Source organism: Mustela nigripes, chromosome 2 (assembly GCF_022355385.1).
Source record: "Mustela nigripes isolate SB6536 chromosome 2, MUSNIG.SB6536, whole genome shotgun sequence".
In the NCBI taxonomy this organism is placed as follows: Eukaryota; Metazoa; Chordata; class Mammalia; order Carnivora; family Mustelidae; genus Mustela; species Mustela nigripes.
Genome location: NC_081558.1, coordinates 111,955,654 through 111,979,763, shown reverse-complemented (window position 1 = coordinate 111,979,763; position 24,110 = coordinate 111,955,654). Strand labels below are relative to the sequence as shown.

Genomic DNA, 24,110 nt, shown 5'->3' with positions numbered 1-24,110 from the left:
TCTCTGTCTATCAAATAAATAAATAAAATCTTAGAAAAAAATTTTTTTCTTAAGAATTGTGTTTATCTGAGAGAGAGAGACAGGGAGAGTGAGAGAGAAAGAGAGAGAGAGAGAGAGAGAACATGAGCAGGGGGAGGGGCAGTGGGAGAAGCAGACTCCCCTTCAGTGGGAAGCCTGATGCTTCCGGGGCTTTATCCTGGGACTCCAGGTTCACGACCTGAGCCAAAGGCAGATGGCTAACTGACTGAGCCACCCAGGTGCCCCAGATTTCAGGGATTTTTGACTCACGAATTCTATTCATAGACACTCTAGTTTCAAAGGCCCAATCTAGAGGGTAGTGGAGGGCAAAAGTGAGTTTTAAGAACTCAAAATCCACTCAGGGTCTAAAGAAGAAACGGTGTGTGTGGTTGTGTGTGTGTGTGCACATGCATACACAGGCCAGTCTTTTAACACTCATTTGAAGGTAAGTCATTTTGCAGACTAAGTTTACCACTTCCTGAAATTTTTTTTATTTTCTTTCAATTCAAGGACCAATTTATATAAAATCCAGCAATACACAATTTAAAAATGATTCTAAATTAATTTTAAGGCACACTCCAGAGGTTTTTTTGTTTGTTTGTTTTTGATAATGGAAAACTTATGCTATATTCATTTAAATTTCCTCTATCAGAACTTTTGATAATTTTGCTTGGATTCGCAGGAGAAAATAGTTTATTTACAACACACTGAAGAACAAGCTGAGTCCGTTTGTTTACCTACTTATTGACAACTTTGAGTTATAATTCACATACCATACAATTTACCCATTTATAATTAAAGAACTCAATGGTTTTTAGTAGATTCACAGAGTTATGTAACCATTACCGCAGTAATTTCAGAACATTTTCATCAACCCAAAAAGAAACCAGTCCTCATTAGAACCCTCCCCATTACCTAGCTCCTAATGATTCCTGCCTTAGGCATCCTCTAATCTGCTGTCTCTATAGATTTGCCTATTTTATTTCCCATAAATTTCCATACAATGTATGGCCTTTTGTGATTGGCTTCTTTCAGTTAGCATAAAATTTTGAAGGTTCGCCATGTCATAATATATCTCTATACTTACTTTATTTCTTTCGATGACCAAATATTCTATTCTTTGGCCATTACACACTTTGTTCATCTGTTGCTGGAGCTTTAGCTTGTTCCCAATTTGGGGCTATTATGAATAATATTGCTATAAACATTTGTGGACCTCAACTTTTAACCCCACAAAAAAGTAAAAAGAGAAGAACTCTTATAACAAAACTTTTCAGAATCTGTTTTGCAGTAATTTCAGATTCAACAATTTCCATACCCAGCATCACAAAGGCTCATCATGGCAGGGAGGCTGGCATCATGACTCTAACATAGATTCAGAGGAAGTTAGACATGCTTTCTAAGATAAGATCCCTTCTTACATGAAGTCAACAATGGCTACTTTCTGTTACTTCTCTATGCATAGGAAAGAATGACAGGTTGTGGACATCCTATGGTCCCCAGGAAGTTACAACAAATATTGCTGAGCCCCTTGCAAAGCAGCAAGCACGATTTTGCACAAACAACAGCACTGTGGACAGAAGTCATACACCGAGTATAGGCTGCCACGCTTCTCTGAGTTCCATACTCTAGTATGAAGCACTTGACGCCCTCACTACTCCCACCCGGGTTCTGCCTACAACGTTAGCACTGTTAGGTTTTTGACACCTTGCCTCTCTTTCTGGTTACTCCCTCTGCCTCTCCATGGGTGAATTCTCTACTCACTCACAGAGACCCTTCCTGCTGACTTGAACCTGCCAACTATCTCCACTCCATCTTTGAGACTAGGGGCTAAATTTCACCACAGCTTTCCCTGCTGAATTCATGCCGCCTCTGGATTCTGGGTTTGCCAAGTGCTGTGCAAAATGGTCAGGAGCTGCGGAGTGAAGGTTTGTTGAAGGGCCCGTAAGTTTTCCTATCAGTGCCGTGTGAGTGAAGTGGATAGGGGTCAAAATGAATTTATGGCTTAGTGGCGTTTATCAGGGATTCATCCTGTTTTTTGTTTTTTTTTTTAAGATTTTATTTATTTTTTTATTTGACAGAGAGAGATCACAAGTAGGCAGAGAGGCAGGCAGAGAGAGAGGAGGAAGCAGACTCCCTACTGAGCAGAGATCCCGAAGCGGGGCTTGATCCCAGAACCCCGGGATCATGAGCTGAGCCGAAGGCAGAGGCTTAATAACCCACTGAGCCACCCAGACGCCCTGGGGATTCATTGTTGACATTTCCAACAATCAAAGCACTTGGAAACCTCAACTTAATCCTGAGTTTCTCTCCTTAGCTATTATGGTATTGATACAAGTTTATTCACTGGGATCGAAATGATTTATCCAATAAAGATGGACTCAGAGGCATAGGAAGCACATTCCTAAAGATCTGATCCATTAGAATAATCAGACAGAAGGCACAAAGAGAAGGTTCAGCTGCTTTGTATTTCAGAGCAATCTTACTTTGGATCTTTTGATTTAATATCAGTGAAATTCCATGAGCATTTCCTGATGCAAGCACGTGAGTCATAACCTGGAAGGCTGAATCATAGTCTACTGCTAGGGGGTCCTGCTAAGCTCTGCCATTCTTTCAGAGGAGGGTTGCCCAGGTAAGCCAATTTTTTCAGATAGTCACAAGGCTCTAGTTGTGGAATATCAGGATTCTGCCTGTAGTATTTCTGCAACTTTTCTAGCACTGTGGGCAACCCCACTGTGGAGGCGTAGAACATGGGCCCACCCTTGTGCCTTGGCCATCCGTACCCATGTAAATAGACAACATCGATGTGCTCTGGAGTGGCAGCCATCCCTTCTCCCAAGATACGGAATGCTTCATTGATGAGTGAGTACAAACAGCGCTCGAGGATCTCATCCTGGCTAATGACACGTGGCTCGATGTGATAGGTTTGTCTGTACTGTGACAGGAATTCAGAGAGCCAGGGGTCAGGTTTGTGAATCCTACCCAGTGGCTTATCATATAGATACCAACCCTTTCCTGTCTTCTGGCCAAACCGTCCTGATTCACAGAGCATATCAGGAATTGGGCAATATCTCTCACTGCCTCGCTTTCGGGCAGGCGTTCCTGAAGGCAACATAGGTCCAGTAAGACCTTGCCCTTGTCGAGATTTCCAACCCACATCCAATCCAGCAAGATCTGACACTCTAAAAGGTCCCATTTTGAAACCAAACTCTTCCAGCACCTGATCTATCTCCTCTGGCTTACTGCCCTCTTCCAACAAGAAATATGTCTGATTGTAATAAGGCTTCAACATTCGATTGCCAACAAATCCAAAACAGTTACCTACAACTACTCCAATTTTTTTCATTTTTTTTGATAAATTCATAACTGTGGCAATGGTAGTAGGGGAAGAGTACTGGCTGGGAATAATCTCTAACAACTTCATGATGTGAGCTGGTGAGAAGAAGTGAGTGCCAATGACCAAGTGAGGGCGATCAGTGGAAGAAGCAATCTCGTCAATGTTCAAGGCTGAAGTATTGGTGCACAGAAAAGCTTCTGGCTTGCACACAGCTGATAGTTCAGCAAAGACCTGCTTCTTCAAGTTAATTTCCTCAAATACTGCTTCGATGACTAAATCTACACCACCTAGCTCCTTCAGGGATGTGGTTAACCTGGGTTTTGGTCCTAACCAATGGTGGCTGCTACGCTGCATTTTGGATGCTTCCTTTTCCAAGAGGGAGGTTATTATCTGATCAGCAGTCTCTAGCTGCTTCTTGTCCAATTCCACAGCAATCACAGGGATCTTGGCCTTCGCAAGAGCAGTGACAATGCCTCGGCCCATTGTTCCCAAGCCTGCAGATGAGAGTGAAGAGAAAAAAGAATGGTTCAGTGATATTGGGAACTGAAAAATTACTCGGTAAATGGAAGGCTTCTGTGGCAACAGGGCATTTATAGAGATCGATGCGAGGAATACAAATGGACTGAATATTAGTTAAAATTAGGCTCTGTGTTAAATGCTCCAGAGGATGTGACATTGAGTAATATTCACAAGTGCGCGCACACACACACACACACACACACAATATTAGGACTGATAAACAAGTTCAGCAAGGTTGTATAATACAAGATCTATATATAAGAATCAATTGTATTCTATATACTAGCAATGAATAATCAGAATATGAAATTAAGAAAAAAATTCTACTTATACTAGCATTAACAAAAATAAAGTACTTCAGAATAAATTTAAGAAAGAATTGTAAGACTTATAACACTAAAACCCACAAATCATTCCTGAAATAAAGAAGACCTAATAAAGAGATATACATCCCCTGTTCTCATAGGTCAGGAGACCGAATATTGTTAATATGGCAATACTACCCAAACTGATCTGCACCACCAATGCAATCCTTATCAAAAATTCAACTGGCTTTTTGTAGAAATCAACAAATTAAATTAAGCCAATCCTAAAGTTCATACATAAATATAAGGAATCATGAATCACCAAAGACATTATTAAAAAAGAAGAACAAAGTTGTTGGAGGATTCACTCTTCCCAATTTAAAAACTTATGACAAAGCTAAAGTATTCAAGTATTCAAGTGTGGTATAAGGGTAGACCTACAGAATTGAGAGTCCTGAAATAATTTCGTAACTGTGGCCAACTGGCCAAGATAATTCAATGGGGGAAGAATAGTCTTTTCAACAAATGAAGCTGGGATAACTGGGTATCCGCATGCAAAAGTATGATGTTGGACTACTGTGCACCATAAACAAAAATTAATTCAAAATGGATCAGGGACTGAAGTAGGAGCTAAAACCATAACTCCTGTGAGTAATTCTCCATGATTTTGGATAAGGCAATGGTTTCTTACGACATCAAAAGCATAAACAACAAAAACAAAAAAATAAATAAATTAGATAACATCAAAATCAAAAAATTTTTGTGCTTCAAAGGATACCATAAAGAGAGTAAAAAGAACCCATGGAATCATCTATCTAATAAGGGACTTGTATTAAAATATATAAACAATTCTTACAACTCACAATAAAAATACGATTTAACTTAAACATTTTTTCTGAAGAAAATACACAAACAGCTAATAAGCCACGAGAAGATGCATCCTTAATCATGAAGGAAATGCAAATCAAAACCACCATGAGCTACCACTTCACACCCATTAGGAGGGAGATCATTAAAAAGAGAGATGTACAAGTGAGGATGTAGTGAACTTGAAATCCTGACACACTGCAGGAAGATTATAAATCTTTTCCCCAGACTGGGGAAGGGAAAAGGAAAGGGAGTATTACTTTAAGCAAAGGCAAGAAGAAGAGAACATGTAGACAAATTATTTGATGGCAATTCAATATTTCTTCCCCTTACCATTTCATTTTTCTTCTGGGCACATGGAAAACTATTCTAGATCCTTCATTTTTTTAAAGATTTTATGTATTTATTTGAGAGAGACACACAGCGAGAGAGAGGACACAAGCAGAGGGAGTGGGAGAGGGAGAAGCAGGCTTCCCGCCACACAGGGAACCCGATGCAGGGCTCGATCCCACGATCCTGGGATCATGACCTGAGCTGAAGGCAGACGCTTAATGACCAGCTGAAGGCACCACCCAGGTGCCCCGATTCTGGATCCCTTGTATCCTGATAGGGCCTGTGAGTATTTCCGGTCAATGAAATGGGAAAGGAGTGTAGTGTGGGATAGCGATTGGGGCCCAGGACCTCCCACAAGATCCTTAATTACTTTCGGGATGTAGAGGTTTCAGAGAACAACTGTGAGGCCTTGGAAGAGACCCTTGAGCAGGTGTTGGCAAACTAGAGGGTCTGTGTGCCAAATCCATCCCACCGTCTATTTTTGTACTACCTATGAGCTACGGATGTTTTTGCATTTTGAATAATTAAAAAAAGAACAAAAACAAAAACAACAATATTTTGTGACACATACAAATTATGTCAAATTCAAATTTTAGTCTCATAAATAAAGTCTTACTGGAGCACAACCACAGTCATTTGTTTCCATATCATCTATGGCTGTTTTGTGTGCAGAGTTGTTTTGGTGCTGCAAAAGAGATCATACAGCCCAGAAAGCCTAAAATATTTACCATCTGGCCCTTCAAAAAAAAGTTCACTGACCCTTGTTCAGGAGAATGGCAGAGTCATTATTTAGAAAAAACCTTGTCCTAGAATGGCCTTATAGAGCAAGCAGGAAATAAATCTTTATTGTGTTAAGCCGCTGAGATTGTTATCTGTTACAGCAGCAAGTTATCTATTACTTCATCAACCCACTGTGGATGAAACTGTTTTGTGAAAACTATTTATATATTATTCTTCTGTACTTCTCATTGACTAGCTTTGGGGATTGGTTGGTTTTGTTTTGTTTTTTGGGGATTGGTTTTGAATACAGAACATTATCAGACATCAGAAATCCTTGTTTCTCTGGAATATATTTAAGCTTCAAACTGTATTAATTTATTTAATGTAAGAAATATATTAAATTAGTTAAAAACATTTAATTTTCCAAAATTAATAAACATCTGCATTTCACTCAGTAGCCAGAAGGCTGGATAGCTCTCGCTGCTATAGCAACTTATATCCAAAACTTCTGCCTGGGTAAAGGGTTCAAATGGGGTTCAAAACCCTGGCCTCCTAGCTTTCAGTCCCAAGCCTCACATAAGAGTATTTTCAAGAGTATAGAAATTATAATCTCTCAGAGACAATGAGGACTAACAAGATGTAATGTGAAAATACGTTGTAAAGTGTCACATAAGGTAGGCAGGATCTCAGAAAGGACCACAGAGCAGTGAAGAAAAAGCACCTGGGAGTATCAAGCACAGTTCTTCTGCGTTCACCTCGTGGAGCGGACCTGAATGACCTGGAATCCGAATCACGAAGTGGACCAAACTAATGCTTTTTGCAAGTGTCCCAGCCATAGCTTTAGATTCTTTTCAGCTCTATAAACGGACACATCTCATTTAATCACTGGAACAATAAAAACATGAAAACACAATGTATATTTATTTCAGAAAGTTTTTAGCTCCGGGCACCTGGGTGGCTCAGTCGGTTGGGCAGCTGACTCTTGGTACTGGCTCAGGTCATGATCTCAGGGTTCTGGGATCGAGCCCCACGTCAGGATCTGTACTCAGTGGGGAGTCTGCTTCAGGTTCTCTCCCTCTCTTTTTGCCCCTCCCCCTGCCCACACACACACTTTCTCTCTCCCCTCTCTCCCCTCTTCTCTTTCACCCAAACAAATAATTGTAAAAAAATATAAATAAATAGTTCTTAGCTCCTAATTTCTCTTCTCATGAACTTGTGGTCTCAAAGATCTTAAAAAAAGGGGAGAGCCTGAAAAACCAAGATTTTCATTGTTGATAGTTATGTTTCCAAAGGTGCATATTGTATTTATACTGAATTTAGTTCCCTAATTGTTCCTCATTAAACACATGGAGGGGCAAGGGGTCCTGCTTCCCTAACAACTCATTGTCTTTAACTGCCAAGGAATTAATTCTAGTCAAGGACCTCTTGACTAGAATTGACAGAAGTAAAGAAAGAACAAAGGATGCATTCATTGAAGGTTCTGCAGTTTTGGTCAACTGCAGTCTTCTCCCTTTTGGATGGCTCTAGAGCTCAGGCAAGGAGGGGGGACATGAACTTGCAGTAGTGCTGACCTGTTCTGAGAAGCCTGGAAATGGGCTCATGGAAGAGCACACTTGGGGTTTTTCCAGGAGCAGAGTGAAAGGACGGTAGATAAGTCATGGAGTTGGAGGGCACCGACAAGAGAGTGGCTGAAGGGATGACCCTGGAAGTGAAATTTAGAAAGAGAAGAAAGTACAGATAAGGGGAGCTGATCAAGTAATGGATAGAGTTGGCACAACCAATGAAGAGATGTGAGAAGACACAAGGTTGTGGGGGAAAGGTCAGAATTTAAATTGCAGACGTGGAGATACATTAGGGTATAGGCAAGAGCCAAGGAAAAGTCCTAAGTAGGGGTCACGGGAAGTGAAATGAGGTGAACGTCACCGGATCTGAGGAGGCAAAGACACCAGAAAGCCGCAGGGCTGGATGCATTGTCCCCACAGACGATGGCAACAATTGGGTGACAGCAGGATTTGGGGGAAAGTGTGAGCCAGCCAAATTTTTCAGCAAATGGCTGAAAAATGGTGTGGTAGGAGTAATAACAGTAACAAGGAGGGAGAGAGCCATCAGACCAGGTGGCAGAACCACGGAAGAGTGTCCTGAAAGACACAATGGTCTGGGAAGGGAATTGGGAAGAGATACAGGCAGGTTGGGAGGTGGGGCGTGGACTGTGAAAGAAGCAGCAGCATTTTTCTGAGAGGGCTGCAGAAGGAGTGGGTGCCCGCGTAAGCCAGGTCTCCGGCAGGAAGCAGATCAGGCTGTAGGAGCGTTCCAGAGGGCACAGGGAACAGCAGGAGGCTGCATCACAACGTGGAGACAGACGCGATGACGAAGGGGGAAATAACTAAACTCTCTCACTTTTTTATTTTTAAGAATTTTTTTTAAAGATTTTATTTATTTATTTAACAGACAGAGATCACAAGCAGGCAGAGAGAGGAGAAAGCAGGCTCCCCACCGAGCAGAGAGCCCGATGTGGCGGTCTACCCCAGGACCCTGGGATCATGACCTGAGCCAAAGGCAGAGGCTTTAACCCACTGAGCCACCCAGGCGCCCCAAACTCTCTCACTTTATTTGTATCCAAGTTATCTTCCGTGGATTTTTAAATGCTTCTTCAAATATTTTTCTGAACAATATGGGGTCTACTTAAAAAAAAACTAAAAACTTTTAGACATTTCATGCTGGACATGAATCGGAAACATTTTTTTAAAAGGCTCACAGCAAGGAAATAGGGAAATTCTCAAACAACGGCTGATGAACTCAATACCGATAAATTTCATCTTTGTTGTTACATTGCATTAATTATCCTTGGTATGAAGGAATATAGAGAAGAAGCAGAGTAAGTGCACAACAACTACAAACAAACATTGGTGCTGCTGAAAAAAAGCACAAAAAAGAAACATTCATAGTTCTCTGTCACACTCTCTATCCACCTCCTTTAAAAATCACAAGTGAGGGGTGCCTGGGTGCAGTTGGTTAAGCAGCTAGCTGCCTTTGGCTTGGTTCATGATCCCAGGGTCCTGTGATCCAGCCCTGTGTTGGGCTCCTGCTCAGCTGAGAGCCTGCTTCTCCCTCTCCCTCTGCTGCCCTCTCTGCCTACTTGTGTTCTATCTGTCTGTCAAATAAATAAAATCTTCAAATAAATAAATAAATAAATTCTTCAAAATAAATAAATAAATAAAAATCACAAGTGAGTGGGGGGATGGGGTACCTGAGGGATGGGCGTTAAGGAGGGCACATGATGGGATGAAGACTGGATCTTATACACAACTGATGAATCCCTGAATTTTACCTCTTAAACTACTAACACAGTATATATTAATTGGTTGAATCTAAATAAAATAAAATAAATAAAAATCACAAGTGAAGAGTCAATGCTGGAAAGATCACAGCGTGACTGATACGGTAGCCTGAGAGGATGCAGCGTGGGCTCTTTCCCTCCAAACAGGGTTGTTGCTAGACAGCTGGGTAAGGGTTGAGAAGGTTGACACTTTATAGTAAACTATGGACTCCTCCTTTGGAAGACTGTACATCAGCTGACACACATAACATTTTGCTCACCATTTCATGGGGTTTAGAATCCACCAAAGAGCACTCCTGGGTCAATACTAAGAACAAGGGAAGCTTGGGAAGGTAGCTACAAAAAAGGCAATCAAAGGGCTAGCTTCTGAGGACAGAAGACATTTTGTTTGGGAAAATCCCAGAGGGAAAAAGTAGGGAAGTCACTGTTTCAGGATGCAGAGAGATTTGAGGTTAATAGAGTCGAATGGGAAGTGAATGAATCCAGGCACCAAGAAGGCAGAGCCTTCATTCTAAATACCTAGCTACAAGAGTGACAAACCGTACTTTGGAAATGTGGTACAAATAATAATCATTGCTGGGAGATCCAGGAGCAAGAGATTCATGCAGGGGAGAAGAGGCAAGGAGTTAAAAAAAAAAACAAAAAAACAAAAAACAACCCAGAGTCTAGAGTCAGACAGACCTAGTGTCAGACCCTCACACCGCTTGTGTTTAGCTCACTGGTGAGGAGGTTGGTGTCTCTAGGCCTCACATGTAAAACGAAGATCATTCCCAGGCTGGGGTAAACAAGTTAGCTGCACAAGTGAAGTGCTTAGTATACAGCCCAGGACCTGGTGGCCCTAAGCAAACATCAGGATTTCTTATGTGCAGATATGGAGAATGACTTTAACCCCATCATGTTCTTACCGACAACGCCAACTGAGGAGATGGGCTGTGCCGTTGCTGTTTTCCAGGATGCTCCCGAGGGGATTGACCACTTACTGGCATTCCTCTCCGCAAAGAAAACATATTGCAGGGCTCTAGCCTGCCCTGATTTCTGAAGGTACATGAACAGCTCCTCCTCCTTCTTGATGCCCACTTCATAGGGATACTGGACGGCAGCCTGGATCGCACGGACACAGGTCTCCTGAGAAAGGCACCCAGGATGCTGCTTCCGCATCTTCAGAAGGGCTTCATTGAAAATGCTGTCCATGTTGGGGAAGCTCTGAATTGGCTTGTTGCAGAGTCTACGGGATTCCAGAGGCTGATCTGGAAGGAAGGAGAAAGAAAATAGGACCTTTGGAAATGTTACTTATACAAAGGGAAAAGGAGTATGTAATAATAATAATAATAATCTGTTCCAATTCAAAGTACAAAATTAAATGCTCTTCATCAAGCTATTTACTATAGCACTAACATCAAAATATCTAATGTACCTTAGTCCGGTAAGATAGAATTTAGCAGATTCAATGCAATTTTCAAGTTACCTCACGTAGGCATAAAAGTTTCATTTTCCTTCTGTTTCAAAGTCAAGACAGTGCTATAATAGATCAAATTTTATACTCTCAGTGAGTTTAAGGAAAATATTTCTGAGTTAAGAATGACCCTGCAACTGCACTACAAAATAGATGTAGTGAAAAGAAGGGCCATCTGTACCCCAATGTTCATAGCAACAATGGTCACAGTTACCAAACTATGGAAAGAACCAAGATGCCCTTCAACAGATAAATGGATAAAGAAGATACGGTCCATATATACTATGGAGTATTGTGCCTCCATCGGAAAGGATGAATACCCAACTTTTGCATCAACATGGATGGGACTGGAGGAGATGATGCTGAGTGAAATAAGTCAAGCAAAGAGAGCCAATTATCATATGGTTTCACTTACTTGTGGAGCACAAGGAATAACATGCAGGAAATGGGGAGATGGAGAGGAGAAGTGGGTTGGGGGAAATCGGATGGGGAGACAAACCATGAGAGACTGTGGACTCTGAGAAACAAACTAAGGGTTTTGGAGGGGAGTGGGTGGGGGGTTAGGTGAGCTGGCAGTGGGTATTATGTATTGCATGGAGCACTGGGTGTGGTGCCTAAACAATGAATTATGGATCACTGACAAAATTTAAATTAAATTAAATTTTTTAAAAAAAGAATATTTTAGATTCAAAATAATCTCAATTCCATTCCTAATAGTAACAAAGACTTAGAAGACCTGGAAAAGAAGTCAGTGTCTCTTAGTACAAGAGGAGACATACAAATCAGTGGAAGAGAATTGAGAGTTCAGAAATAAATCCTGACAGAGCCAACTGATTTTCAGCACAGGTGTCAAAACAATTTAACGCAAGGGGAATTTTTCCAATAAATGGTGCTAAAATAACTGGATAGCTATATGCAAAAGAAAGAAAGAAGAAATTAGAGCCTTACCTAGAACCATATATAAAAATTAACTCAAGGTGGAACATAAATCTAAATTAAAGAGCTAAAACTATAAAAATTTCTAGAAAATAACACATGGAAAATCTTCATGACCCTGGGTTAGACAAAGTATTCTTAGTATGATTCATGAAAGAAAAAAATCAATAACCTGGAGGTCATCAAAATTCAAGACTTTGTACTTGAAAGAATAGTATCATGAAAATGAAATGATAAACTACAGATTGGGAGAAAATATTTGTATGGTAGACAAGGGTGTGCTGCACATGCCCAGTGTCTACTTCCTGATCCCTAGAACCTGAGTATATAACCTTACATAGCAAAGGGATTCTACAGATATAATTATTGGTAAAGAACTGAGGTGTGGAGATTATCCTTTATTGTCTAGATATTCCCAGCCTAATCATATGAGTCCTTAAAAGAGGAGACCCTTTGCTAGTTATGGTGAAAGAGACATTGATAATGAAGAAACATCAGAGAGACACAACATGGCAAAGATGTGACCTATTGGTGATGATATGGCTTTGATGATGGAAGAAGGGGGCCAAGAATCAAGGAATTCTCTGGGCCATTACCTTGACTTACAACCAGCAAGAACATGAGGACCTTGGTCCCACAACACAAGATACTGAATTATGCCAACAACCTGAGTGAGCAGGAAACAGATTCTCCTGAAGAGCCATCAAAAGGAGTATGGCTTCAGACACCTGCATTTTAGGTAAGTGAGACCTACCCAGCAGACTTCTGACCTATTGATCTATAAGATAATAACACTGTGTCATTTAAACTGCTAAACTTGTGGTTATTTGTTAACAAAGCAAGAGAAAACCAATACAATTTGTAAATCAAATATCTAATGAAGTATTTGTAACTGGAGTCTGGGGAGAATTCTTGTGACTCAACCGTAAGAAGGCAAACGACTCAGTTTTTTAAATGGGCAAAAACTTGAGTGGCTATTTCACCAAAGAAGATATAGGAATGGCTAATACATATGTGAAAAGGTGTTCAATAGCATTAGTCATTAAAGAAATGCAAATAAAAATCACACTGATTTTAAAAAAAAAAACCCATAGTGAATGTGGTAGATTGTCTCTAAGTAATAGGTTGTCATTTCTGAGATTAAGTTACAAAAAGACTCAGGTTCCTCTTGTTCAACCTCTCTTCCTCTCTCACTCGTTCATTCTGGTGGAAGCCAGCTGTCATGTGTGAGTGGCCCTTTGGTGAAGCCCACGTGGGAAAGAACTGAAGAAGAACTCTTTCAGCCAACAGCCAGTGAGGAGCTAAGACCCTCAGCCCAACAGACCACATGGAGCCGAATCCTATGAACGTGAATCAGGTTGGAAGCAGATCATCCCTTAGCCAAGCCTTGAGGTGGAAAGCGCCACAGAAAATACCTTGAAAGCAATCTTGTGTGGAATCTGCAACCAGAGAACCTAGTTCACCCCACCTACATTCCTGACACAGAGACTGCCAGGTAAAAGAGGTTTGATTTTAAGCAGTTAAATTTGGGAGTAATTTGTTGTGTAGCTAGAGATAATGAAGACACACCCACTAGAATGACTATTACCAGAAAGACATCACTACGAGGTGTTGGTGATGATGTGGAGTAGCCAGAATCCTCAGCCATTGTTTGTGAAAATCTGAAACAGGGCAGGAAAGCTACTTTGGAAAACAGTGAGGCAGTTCCTTGAAAGGATAAGCTTATTGGTTAACCCAGCAATTTCACTCCAAGGAATCTACCTAAGAGAAATGAAGACATAAACCTTGTACACAAATATCCATAACAGTATTATTCATACTAGCTCATCAACTGATGAAGGGATAAAGAAAATGCAGTATGGATATGCACCATACTGTTCAGCAATAAAAATATTATTGGCAAATTGCTGAAGCATGCTACAATTCAAATGAACCTCAGAAACATCATGCAACCTGAAAAGAAGCCAGATCAGAAGATTATATATGATATGATGCTATTCATGGTAAATGTCCAGGAAAGGTAAATCCACGGAGACAGAAAGATTAGTGGTTGGCTAAGGCCAGGGGTGGTAGTGGGATAAAGCTGCAACAAAATATGAGGGAAATTTTCGGGGTGGTGACAAGTCTTAAAATTGACTCATGGGGATGGCTGTGCAACTATATACAGTGAACTGAATTATGCCTCATTAAAACTGTTTTTAAAAATGTCTAGAAATGAATTTATCAAAAAATGTATAAGACCTTTAAGAAGATAACTATACCATTTTATTGGAGAACATATAAAGTCTCTAAAAAGAGAGAGATTCCATGTTCCTGGATATAAACATTTTGTAACATAAAAATATAAACATTTCCCATATATATTATATATGAATTTCTAATTTCTAATCAGAACACTTGTGGTTCTATATTTTTAAAAAATTACTCAACAGGAGTGCCTGGCTGCTCAGCTGGTAGAGCACATGACTCTTGATCTCAGGGTCGTAAGTTCGAGCCCAACATTGGGGTGGAGCCTACTTAAAAAACAATAGTAATAAAAGCAAAAATAACTCAATAGTATGATTTTTTTTTTCAACAGAATGATGATTCTAAGGTTTGCATGAAAGGATAAATGTGTATGAGAAATGTATCAAATAAGACATGATGTTAAACTTTCTTCAGAATATACTTAGATAAAATTCCTAAAAATCTGTTATAGCCTCGTGTAATGTTATCAGTCATAATTTCAAGATGTATGTCACAGAAATAACCAAATTCTCTTGTCAACTGCAATATAATAAACTCTTTTGTCAGTTGCATTATAATAAACGCATTATCAGATCTTCAAATAAAAAGAATGAATGTGGAACATTATATTACCAAAACTGCTGTCTACCTATGCCAGAAACTGGTTTTTTTAAAAGATTATTTATTTATTTATTTGACACAGAGAGAGAGACCACAAGCAGGCAGAGAGAGAGGGGGAAGCAGGCTCCCTGCTGAGCAGAGAGCCGGATGTGGGGTTCCATCCCAGGACCCTGAGATCATGACCTGAGCCAAAGGCAGAGGCTTAACCCACTGAGCCACCGAGGTGTCCCAGAAACTGTTTTGGTTTTTTTAAGTGCTACCATCTCTTCAAGAATACACCATTACATCAAAAATGTACACCTCAGTTAATTAGACAGAAAACCCACCAGAGGATATAAAGTAGTTTCAGTATAAAAAGGCATGTGCACATGAACCTGTCTGGCATTGATGTGTTACCACGTATGTAAGGGAGACTGAGTAAGGTCTGGATTGAATCACGTACACATGTAAATTTATCTTTGAGGCACTGCATAATCTCAAACTTTTAAAAAAATTTATTTATTTATTTATTTGACAGAGATCACAGGTAGGCAGAGAGGCAGGCGGAGAGAGAGGAAGGGAAGCAGGCTCCCTTCTGAGCACAGAGCCCGATGCAGGGCTCGATCCCAGGACCCTGGGACCGTGACCTGAGCCGAAGGCAGAGGCTTTAACCAACTGAGCCACACAGGCGCCCTCAAACTTTCTTTAACCTAGGAGGCAACAATATTTCCTTAATGCCTGATGACTAAGTAGAATAAAAAATCATGGATTTTTAAATTAATGCTTTCCCATATGATGTTGAGAACAGGAAAGGAGGGGAACCCAATGGTTAGCTATATGGCCCCTGCTTGCCCTGCTATAGTTGGAAAGATATGAACTCTACCCAACAGGTTTCCAATGACTGGCTCAGTTATCCAATGTGTTAGCCTGATCCTCACTTTCTAGGAAGGCAAGTTCAGCAGAGAAGGACGGAGACCTTTCCAGGGCCTACAGCTGATTTCATTTCCTGGTGGTCCAAAAGGGAAGACAAGAGTGGTCAGTGGGGAGCTGAGGTGAGAGGGAACAAGTATGTGGAGGACAAAGTGCATGAGGAAAGGGGACTGAAGCACCAGTACTGTGGCATGAACAGGCAGCTGAGGCAGTCTGTTCGGGATCAGGGCACATCTTAGAGCTGGGTCTCTGTCCTTGTGACACTACCAGAATTCCCATCTGGTTAGGACAGATGGGAGTTATCCAAGGAATAGTACACATCAGAGTTATCCAAGGAATTCAAAAAATTCAGATGTGCAGGCCCCACTGTAGACCCAGCTCAGAATATTTCAGGGTGGGGCCTACACACAAGTATTTTTAAGACTTCAATATGTGATTTTGAGACATAGCTTCTCGAAAGTGTAAGAGCAGAGCATTAGGTCAGTGCTTGAGTCGAGGACAGCTGCAGCTCATGGCAAACTTCGTCCGGGGCCAGACACAGAAGAGGAAGAAAGAAAAAAAAAAAAGAGAGAGAGAGAGAAAAGAAGAAAGGAAAGCCTGCTTAATGGAGTGCAGTAATAATTATTGCTGATCAGGATAATGCTTTTATCCTGGGGATACTCAGAATCTCTCGGACTGCAGGGCATTCTGGGAACTCCCCATGGCACCTGTCCAGACCAGTCCAGGGCCAAGCTGAGCCCATCCACTGGAGAGCTGGGATCTGGGCGCAAAAACAGATGCTTCTTCCCTGCTCAATTTCCTCTCTCTTTCCTGCCGAAGCTATAAAGGATGCTATTACCTTACAAATCTGTTCTATTAGAACAAAATATATTCAGAATTTCCCCTTTGGGTCTACAGGTATGGTGTTTTCAATGTGTGCTTCTTACACACTGGATTGTTTTAACGTCTTGGTGGTTTTAAATTCACTCAGCTGTATCCACATAATAAGAGAGCCAGGTATGGGCAGGTCAGCACCAGGAAAATGAAAAGAGGAACTAATTAGTGATTCAAGTATGCTTATAATTGAATTCTTTCCTTGACCCATTCACATTTTTTTCTTTAATTCTTTGAAGTATTGTAAGGCAGGCAAATATTCAAGTTTTGACTTAAAAAAAAGAGAAATAAGTGAATCACCCTCCTAAAGGAAGAAAAGGAGGTGATTATTTTCCCACTTTCTGGGAAACTGACAGGAAAAGATTTTCTCTGCCTAGTTTAAAGAGAGGCACAACATGCAATTTACAGAAATGGTTACCTAAGACATGGAGGACGGTCTCTTCTCCAATTCTGACAAACAGTAAGTAAGCTGTGTTTGTCACAGAAGCTCTGCAAAGGACAGACAGGACAACTGTACTTTTTCAGTCTTGCAGGAGGTCACCCACAGAACTCAGGTATTACAAAAAAAAAGGCAGCTCAATTTAGACATGCGCTTAGGCCTTCTCTGGGAGGCAAGGTCACTCTGTTCTTGTGAAATGTGTGTATAAAGGTTCACAGAGAGCAAAAATAAATTATAAAAAGCCAAAGATAAAATGGAAAGAAAGACGATGATACCATTAAGATTTGTTTAAAGTCACAAAATCAAAATGAACACACAGACCAAAGTCTGTAGGCAGAATTAGAATCACTAAAAATGGCTAACACCGTGCGGTAAGAGTAACAGAACCCGTGTTCATTACAGGGACAAAAACGGTGTTAGGTTCTGAGTCGAGGCCCCCAGGTGGATGTCTCCTGTGCCCCTCTTTGGATAACAGCACACGCTTTCAACTTCATGCCAGGAACGTGCACGTGGGAATGGGGAGTTCTTACTCAGTTTGGGAATAAACAGGCTGCTGGCCAAATTCAAGTGCAAATAAATAGCATTTTACGGAACCCTCTCCTCCCCAGTTTAGCCAAAGCAATCTGGTTTGACCAAGTAATTCTAAATTCCTCTGCTAAATCCATTGCATTGCAGTAGTCTGAGGAGCTTCATATAACAAGAGTGTTAAGATGCATGACGCTAATTAACTTTCACAGTCAACTTTCCTCTCTGGGATGCATGTTAAATTGTAGAGAAATCGGCAACTTCCCAAATCTTCCCATGAATACATATACATGATATATATTATGTGGGGTTTGAACTCATAACCCTGAAAACAAGACTTGAGCTGAGATCAAGAGTTGAATGCTCAACGGATTGAACCACCCAGATGCCCCTCAAGTCATATTTTTAGATACGTGCTAACTTCCCATAACCCCCTTCTACTCTAACTGCTTCCAAACTGCTGATTACAACACTGACTATTAGAAATTCCTTTCCTGGGGCGCCTGGTTGGCTCAGTGGATTAAGCCGCTGCCTTCGGCTCAGGTCATGATCTCAGGGTCCTGGGATAGAGTCCCACATTGGGCCCTCTGCTCAGCAGGGAGCCTGCTTCCCTCTCTCTCTGCGTGCCTCTCTCCCTACTTGTGATCTCTGTCTGTCAAATAAATAAATAAAATCTTTAAAAAAAAAAAAAAATTCCTTTCCTTCTCTCCTTTCCTATTGGATATGGAAACTAATTAAGTTCCTTCATCTTTCCCTTGTTATTATTGTTTTACACATACACGCACACACATAAATGTATATAAATATCCTTATTATTATTTTTAAGTCAATATTTCAGCTGAAGAAGTTGATCAGGGGTTGGGGGTAGGACATAGGAATGGGGTGGGAATAGGCTTAATTAATGGAGTATTTTTACAAATAGGAAAGGAGAACCCAAATTTTACATGTATTTTAAAAATCGAAGTATAGGGGCACTGGGGTGGCTCAGTTGGCTAGGTAGGTGGCTCTTGATTTCAGTTCAGGCCAAGCTGGGCTCTGTGTTCAGTGGGGAGTCCGCTTGAGGATTCTTTCTCCCTCCCCCTCTGCCCCCACACACACACTCTCTCTCTAAAATAAATAAATACATTCTTTTTAAAAATTGAGGGATAATTCACATACCATAAAAGTCACCATTTTAAAGTTTACTGTTCAGTGGTTTTTAGTATACTCACAAATACCCATTATAAAATATAAATATTTATTTTAAAAATATTTTTGTGGAGCCTCTCCTTCAAGTCAATCCATCATTTTTGTTCTGGCAAATAACCACATACTAATAGCTATATTTAAAAGCAAATAAAGACTAGAAAGGAGAAGGAGGAGAAGGGAAGGAAAGCCTGGAACAAACAGAAAGGAAAAGCACAATGAAAATGAAAGGCAAGATAAATAAATCTGCCTACGCTGTGCATTTTATAAGATAATAAATGGCAAATGTACATATGATTCTATGAGATAGACCTTTGTTGAGCTGCACTATTTCCCTACCTTGTATCTCTGGTATTTTCTTTTTACAAAGCAACACCAAGGAGTCATAGAATTCCAAATAGTAGAACTCATTTTAAAAGCAACAACAGGGGCGCCTGGGTAGCTCAGTCAGTTAAGTGTCTGACTCTTTTTTGGCTCAGGTCACGATCTCAGGGTTATAAGAGTGAGCCCCTCCTCAGGCTCTGAGCTGGGAGTAGAGCTTGTTTGAGATTTTCTCTCTCCCTCTGCCCATCCCTGCTCCCAGCCTCATGTAGTCTCTCCTTCTCTCTCTAAGAAAAATAAGTAAGTAAAATCAAACAGTAAAATTCCCAGAGTTTCCCATGGGGATTCTAAGACTTAACCCCCAAAAGAGACATAGTGGAGCTTCCCAGGTTGTAGCAAGAACAAAAAACGAGCCCAACCCCTACAGTCTGTTTAGTCTCCGAACTGGGTTTGAAACCAACTAATTTTACGAGTCTTTTCCTTTTCTTGATAAAGCCCAAAAAGCTGATTTGAAAGGTCTGTAGGAGGTCAAGACTATAGTCTAGGTCTCCTGACTTTGGTCCTAAGCCCCGTTCTACAGACTGCCCCTCTTCCACACTGACCAGACATCACTTTTTCCTTTGGGTAAATTTAATGACTCAGATATTAGGAAAAGATACACATTTTTTTAAAACTAGTATATATTTTTTAAGATTTTATTTCTTTATTTTACAGAGAGAGATCACAAGTAGGCAGAGAGGCAGGCAGAGAGAGAGTGGGGAAGCAGACTCCCCGCTGAGCAGAGAGCCTGATGCGGGGCTTGATTCCAGGACCCTGGGATCATGACCTGAGCTGAAGGTAGGAGCCCCAATAAACATTTTTTAAAATATTTATTTCTTTAAAAATATGCAATAATATTTCTTTACATGCGCAAGTTTGTGTACAGGGGGATGGTCAGAGGGAGAAGAAGAGAGAGAAAGAAGCAGGCTCCCTGTTGAGCTTGGAGCCCTCCTTGGAACTCTCAATCACACAACCCTGAGATCATGACCTGAGCTGAAATCAAGTCAGAAGCTTAACCAACTGAGTCACCGAGGCACCCCAAGATAAATAATTTTTTTAAGTCTTGGGGCATCTGGGTAGCTCAGTGTGTTAAAGCCTCTGCCTTTGGCTTGGGTCATGATCCTAGAGTCCTGGGATCGAGCCCCGTGTTGGGCTCTCCGCTGGACGGGAAGCCTACTTCCTACCCTCTCTCTCTTCCTGCCTCTCTGCCTACTTGTGATCTGTTAAATAAATAAATAAAATCTTTAAAAAAAAATTAAGTCTTCATTATGTGCCACCCAATACAACCACTGACAAAAATTTGTTTATTTCCTTATGTAAATATTCATATGAAGACACATCCAATTGTGCAATTTCCTATCTGGTTGTTTTCTATAATATTACATGTAAGCATTTTCCCAAGTTCTTCAACTTTCTTTAAAAAATGGAAGTTTTAGGGGCACCTGGGTGGCTCAGTGGGTTAAAGCCTTTGCCTTCGGCTCAGGTCACAGTTCCAAGGTCCTGGGATGGAGCCCCGCATCAGGCTCTCTGCTCATTAGGGAGCCTGCTTCCCTTCCTCTCTCTCCGCCTGCCTCTCTGCCTACCTGTGATCTCTGTCAAATAAATAAATAAAATATATTTTTTAAAAGTCTGAGATTATGCAGTGCCTCTAAGATAAATTTACATGTGTACGTGATTCAATCCAAACCTTACTCAGTCTCCCTTAAATATGTGGTAACACACCAATGCCAGACAGGTTCATGTGCACATGCCTTTTTATACTGAAACTACTTTATATCCTCTGGTGGGTTTTCTGTCTAATTAACTGAGGTGTACATTTTTGATGTAATGGTGTATTCTTGAAGAGATGGTAGCACTTAAAAAAAAAAACAGTTTCTGGGAAACCTCGGTGGCTCAGTGTGTTAAGCCTCTGCCTTTGGCTCAGGTCATCATCTCAGGGTCCTGGGATCAAGCCCCACATCCGGCTCTCTGCTCAGCAGGGAGCCTGCTTCTCCTTCTCTCTCTGCCTGCCTCTCTGCCTACTTGTGATCTCTCTCTCTGTCAAATAAATAAATGAAACCTTGAAAAAAAAAACCAAAAAAAATTTTAAAAATATGGATGTTTTAATGGCTGAATGGGGTTGCTTCATTGTTATCTACCATCTTTTATGTAAACAATCCCCTAAAATGAGATTTTTGAGTTGTTCCCAATATTTAACAATGATATCCATACTATGGAATACTATTAAGTAATAAAAAAGAATGAAATATTATTACATGAAACAACATACATCATTTTCAAAGACATTATGCTAAGTGAAAGGAGTCAGACACAAAAGGCTACATGCTATATTGTGATTCCAACTATACGAAATTCTAAAAAAACAAAACTATAATAACAGAAAGTAAGTCAGTGGTTATCTGTGGCGAAGGGGAAGGGAAGAGAATCTGTATGAAAGAGGCATGAAAATACTTTTTTTTAGGGTAATAGAACTATATATTGATTGTGACAGTAGTTACACAACTATAGACAATTACAAAAATCCTTCAAACTCTACACTTGAAATGGGTGGATTTTATTGTGTGTAAATTATACCCCAATAAAGCTTGAAGAAATGAAAACAGAAGCAAAGATTACTATGAAATTTCTTGAAAAAAAAAAAACTTTTCATTTTTACATATTTCCTTTAAATTTTTGGCTATATTCATACTCTATACAGCTATAATTATAGAATCGATGTAAATTTATATTTTAGACATTTTTATACACAATTTTACATATTTCTGTATAGTCTTCATAATTATGATTTAAAATAGTTATACATAATTATCCAAAGCCAAAAATCATTTCCCTACTGTTAACAGGTAAACTAACAAATTTTAAAGCAGAGGATTCCAAAAAAAAAAAAGGCAGCTAATTCCTCCTCAATATTTGGATGCCACCAAGTGGACAAACTGTGCAATGTGGCCGAGACCAAGTAAACCATTTTATAAATTCTATAAATTTAAAAAAAATCAACTTAATGTTTAGTTTTCTCATTTAAAGATTATTTTTAAAGTCAGATTTTAAAAATTAAAACAGACCATTTACAATTTACTAGACTACAATCCTCATCTATCTCTTTTATTTACTTAACTCTCAAATCTTGATCTGGGGAAATCAGTTTAGGAAAAGAACTTCTTGTCGAGACCTAGTTCTTTACAAACTAAAGCCGTGGGTGTCAATGCTAGACATGGGTCTATCACAAGGCCCAAACCAAAAACTCGTGTATGGATCTCCAAACGCAAATAACCTTTGGTGTCAGCCAACCTAGTGACTTTTAACACGACAATAAAGCCTCCCGGGAGGTACGATGAAATTGATGACAAAAAGTTGGAGACAATTGTATGGAAGGCAGAGAAAGATACCAGGAGACTCATTCCCTTTTGGGCAAAGACTTGCTAATTCTCTTTATGAGTCACCAGGATTTTCGCCCCACAGTCCCTGGCCTCTCCAGTTCAAGCTTTTACAGTTGCATTGAAACCGCAACTGGCTAGAGCCACAAAAAGAAAGATTATTTCAGGGAAGTGTTTGGTCCCTGCCAGGGTCCACAAAAGAATGACTTTTTCAAAAGAATGCCTTTGAATGACACTGAGCCATTGCCTACCACCAAGCAGAAAGATGAACACGCAGCTCTACCTGTGACCCAACACTGCTCCCAATTATTTTTTCCAGCACTCTTTAACCCTCCCCATCTTGCTGCCAATCTCCAAAAAGTGAAAAGGAATAGTTGAAAAAAAGAAAAAGGGAAAACTCTAGGAGCGCCAGTCCCAAGAACTCTTAAAGGAATGCCATGAATCCACAAAGTAAGAAACCAGCCAGAGAAAGAAAAGATAGCTCACTGAGACCTAACTATGGTTTCATTGTGGCAAATTACAGAGGCTTGTTTCTTTCTCTTTTTTTTTTTCAAGATTTATTTTTTTATTTGAGAGAGAGTAGGGTGAGAGGCAGAGGGAGAGACTCTTCAAGCAGACTCCCTGCTGAGAGTGCAACCTGATCTCACAACCCCGAGATCATGACCTGAGCCAAACCAAGAGCTGGGTATTCAACCAACTGAGCCACCCAGGCATCCTGGCTGGCTTGTTTCTATTTGCTGAAATGTTTGTTTGCTTGTTTCCTTCCTTCCTTCCTTTCTTTCTTCCTCTCCTTCTCTTTCTCTCTAAGATTTTATTCATTTATTTAACAGAGAAAGAGAGACAACTAGATCAGGAACACATGCAGGGGGAGTGAGAGAGGGAGAAGCAGACTTCCCGCTGAGCAGGAGCCTGATGTGGGGCTCGATCCCAGGAACCAGATCATGACCTAAGCCAAAGGCGGATGCTTAATGACTGAGCCACCCAGGCGCCCTGTTTGTTTTCATTTTTATTCTATTTCTTACAGAAAATACATTATTTCAATACAAATTCAAAAAGTACAAAAGGGTAAACAATGAAAAGTGTAAACAATGAAAAGTCTTCTTCCAACAGCTTCTCTGGCTGACCAGCCCTATTCCTAGAGGCAACCATTAATCATTTCTTGTGAATCTTTACAGAAATATCTCATGTGTAGATGAACAGTTACATATGTACACTCTCCCCATATAGACATTCAGTCCCATTCCCCTTTCCTTTTTGCATAAATGGTGAACCACTATACACAATGAAGTATAGGGTTTTTAAAAATTTTTTTATTTATTTTTATGAGAGAGAAAGAGAGAGAGCACAAGATGGGGGAGAGTCAGAGGGAAAAGCAGACTTCTTGCTGAACAGGGAGCCTGATGCTTGATCCAGGATCAAGACCTGAGCCGAAGGCAGACACTTAACCAACTGAGCCACACAAGGCCCCTGATTTGTAGTGCTTTTCACCTAATAATACAATTTGTCAGAGCATTCATAACATATCAATATGTAGAGTTTCCTATTCATTTTAAACCTTTATCATATTCTATCACATGGATATACCATAAGATATTTAAGGAATCCCTTATTAAAATGAAAGCTTACCAGAGGAATGTTGAAAAAGAAAGCCAAAGTTGGTGGCATCACAATTCCAGACTTCAAGCTCTATTACAAAGCTGTCATCATCAAGACAGTATGGTACTGGCACAAAATCAGACACATAGATCAATGGAACAGAATAGAGAGCCCAGA

At 40.3% G+C, this 24,110-nt stretch overlaps 1 protein-coding gene across 6 annotated transcripts in view; it reads right to left on the bottom strand.

The window, feature by feature from the left end:
* Nucleotides 1–693: 693 nt before the first annotated feature.
* EHHADH (enoyl-CoA hydratase and 3-hydroxyacyl CoA dehydrogenase) overlaps nt 694–24,110 on the bottom strand; it is a 50,001-nt gene continuing 26,584 nt past the window's right edge. For all 6 annotated transcript variants that reach the window (XM_059391365.1, XM_059391366.1, XM_059391369.1 and 3 more), the window contains 2 exons: nt 10,342–10,683; nt 694–3,849 (listed from right to left, as the gene is read on the bottom strand). In XM_059391365.1, the coding sequence (XP_059247348.1) occupies nt 2,588–3,849; nt 10,342–10,683 (1,604 nt within the window). In that variant the 3' untranslated portion in view covers nt 694–2,587. The remainder of the gene's footprint in view (nt 3,850–10,341; nt 10,684–24,110) is intronic.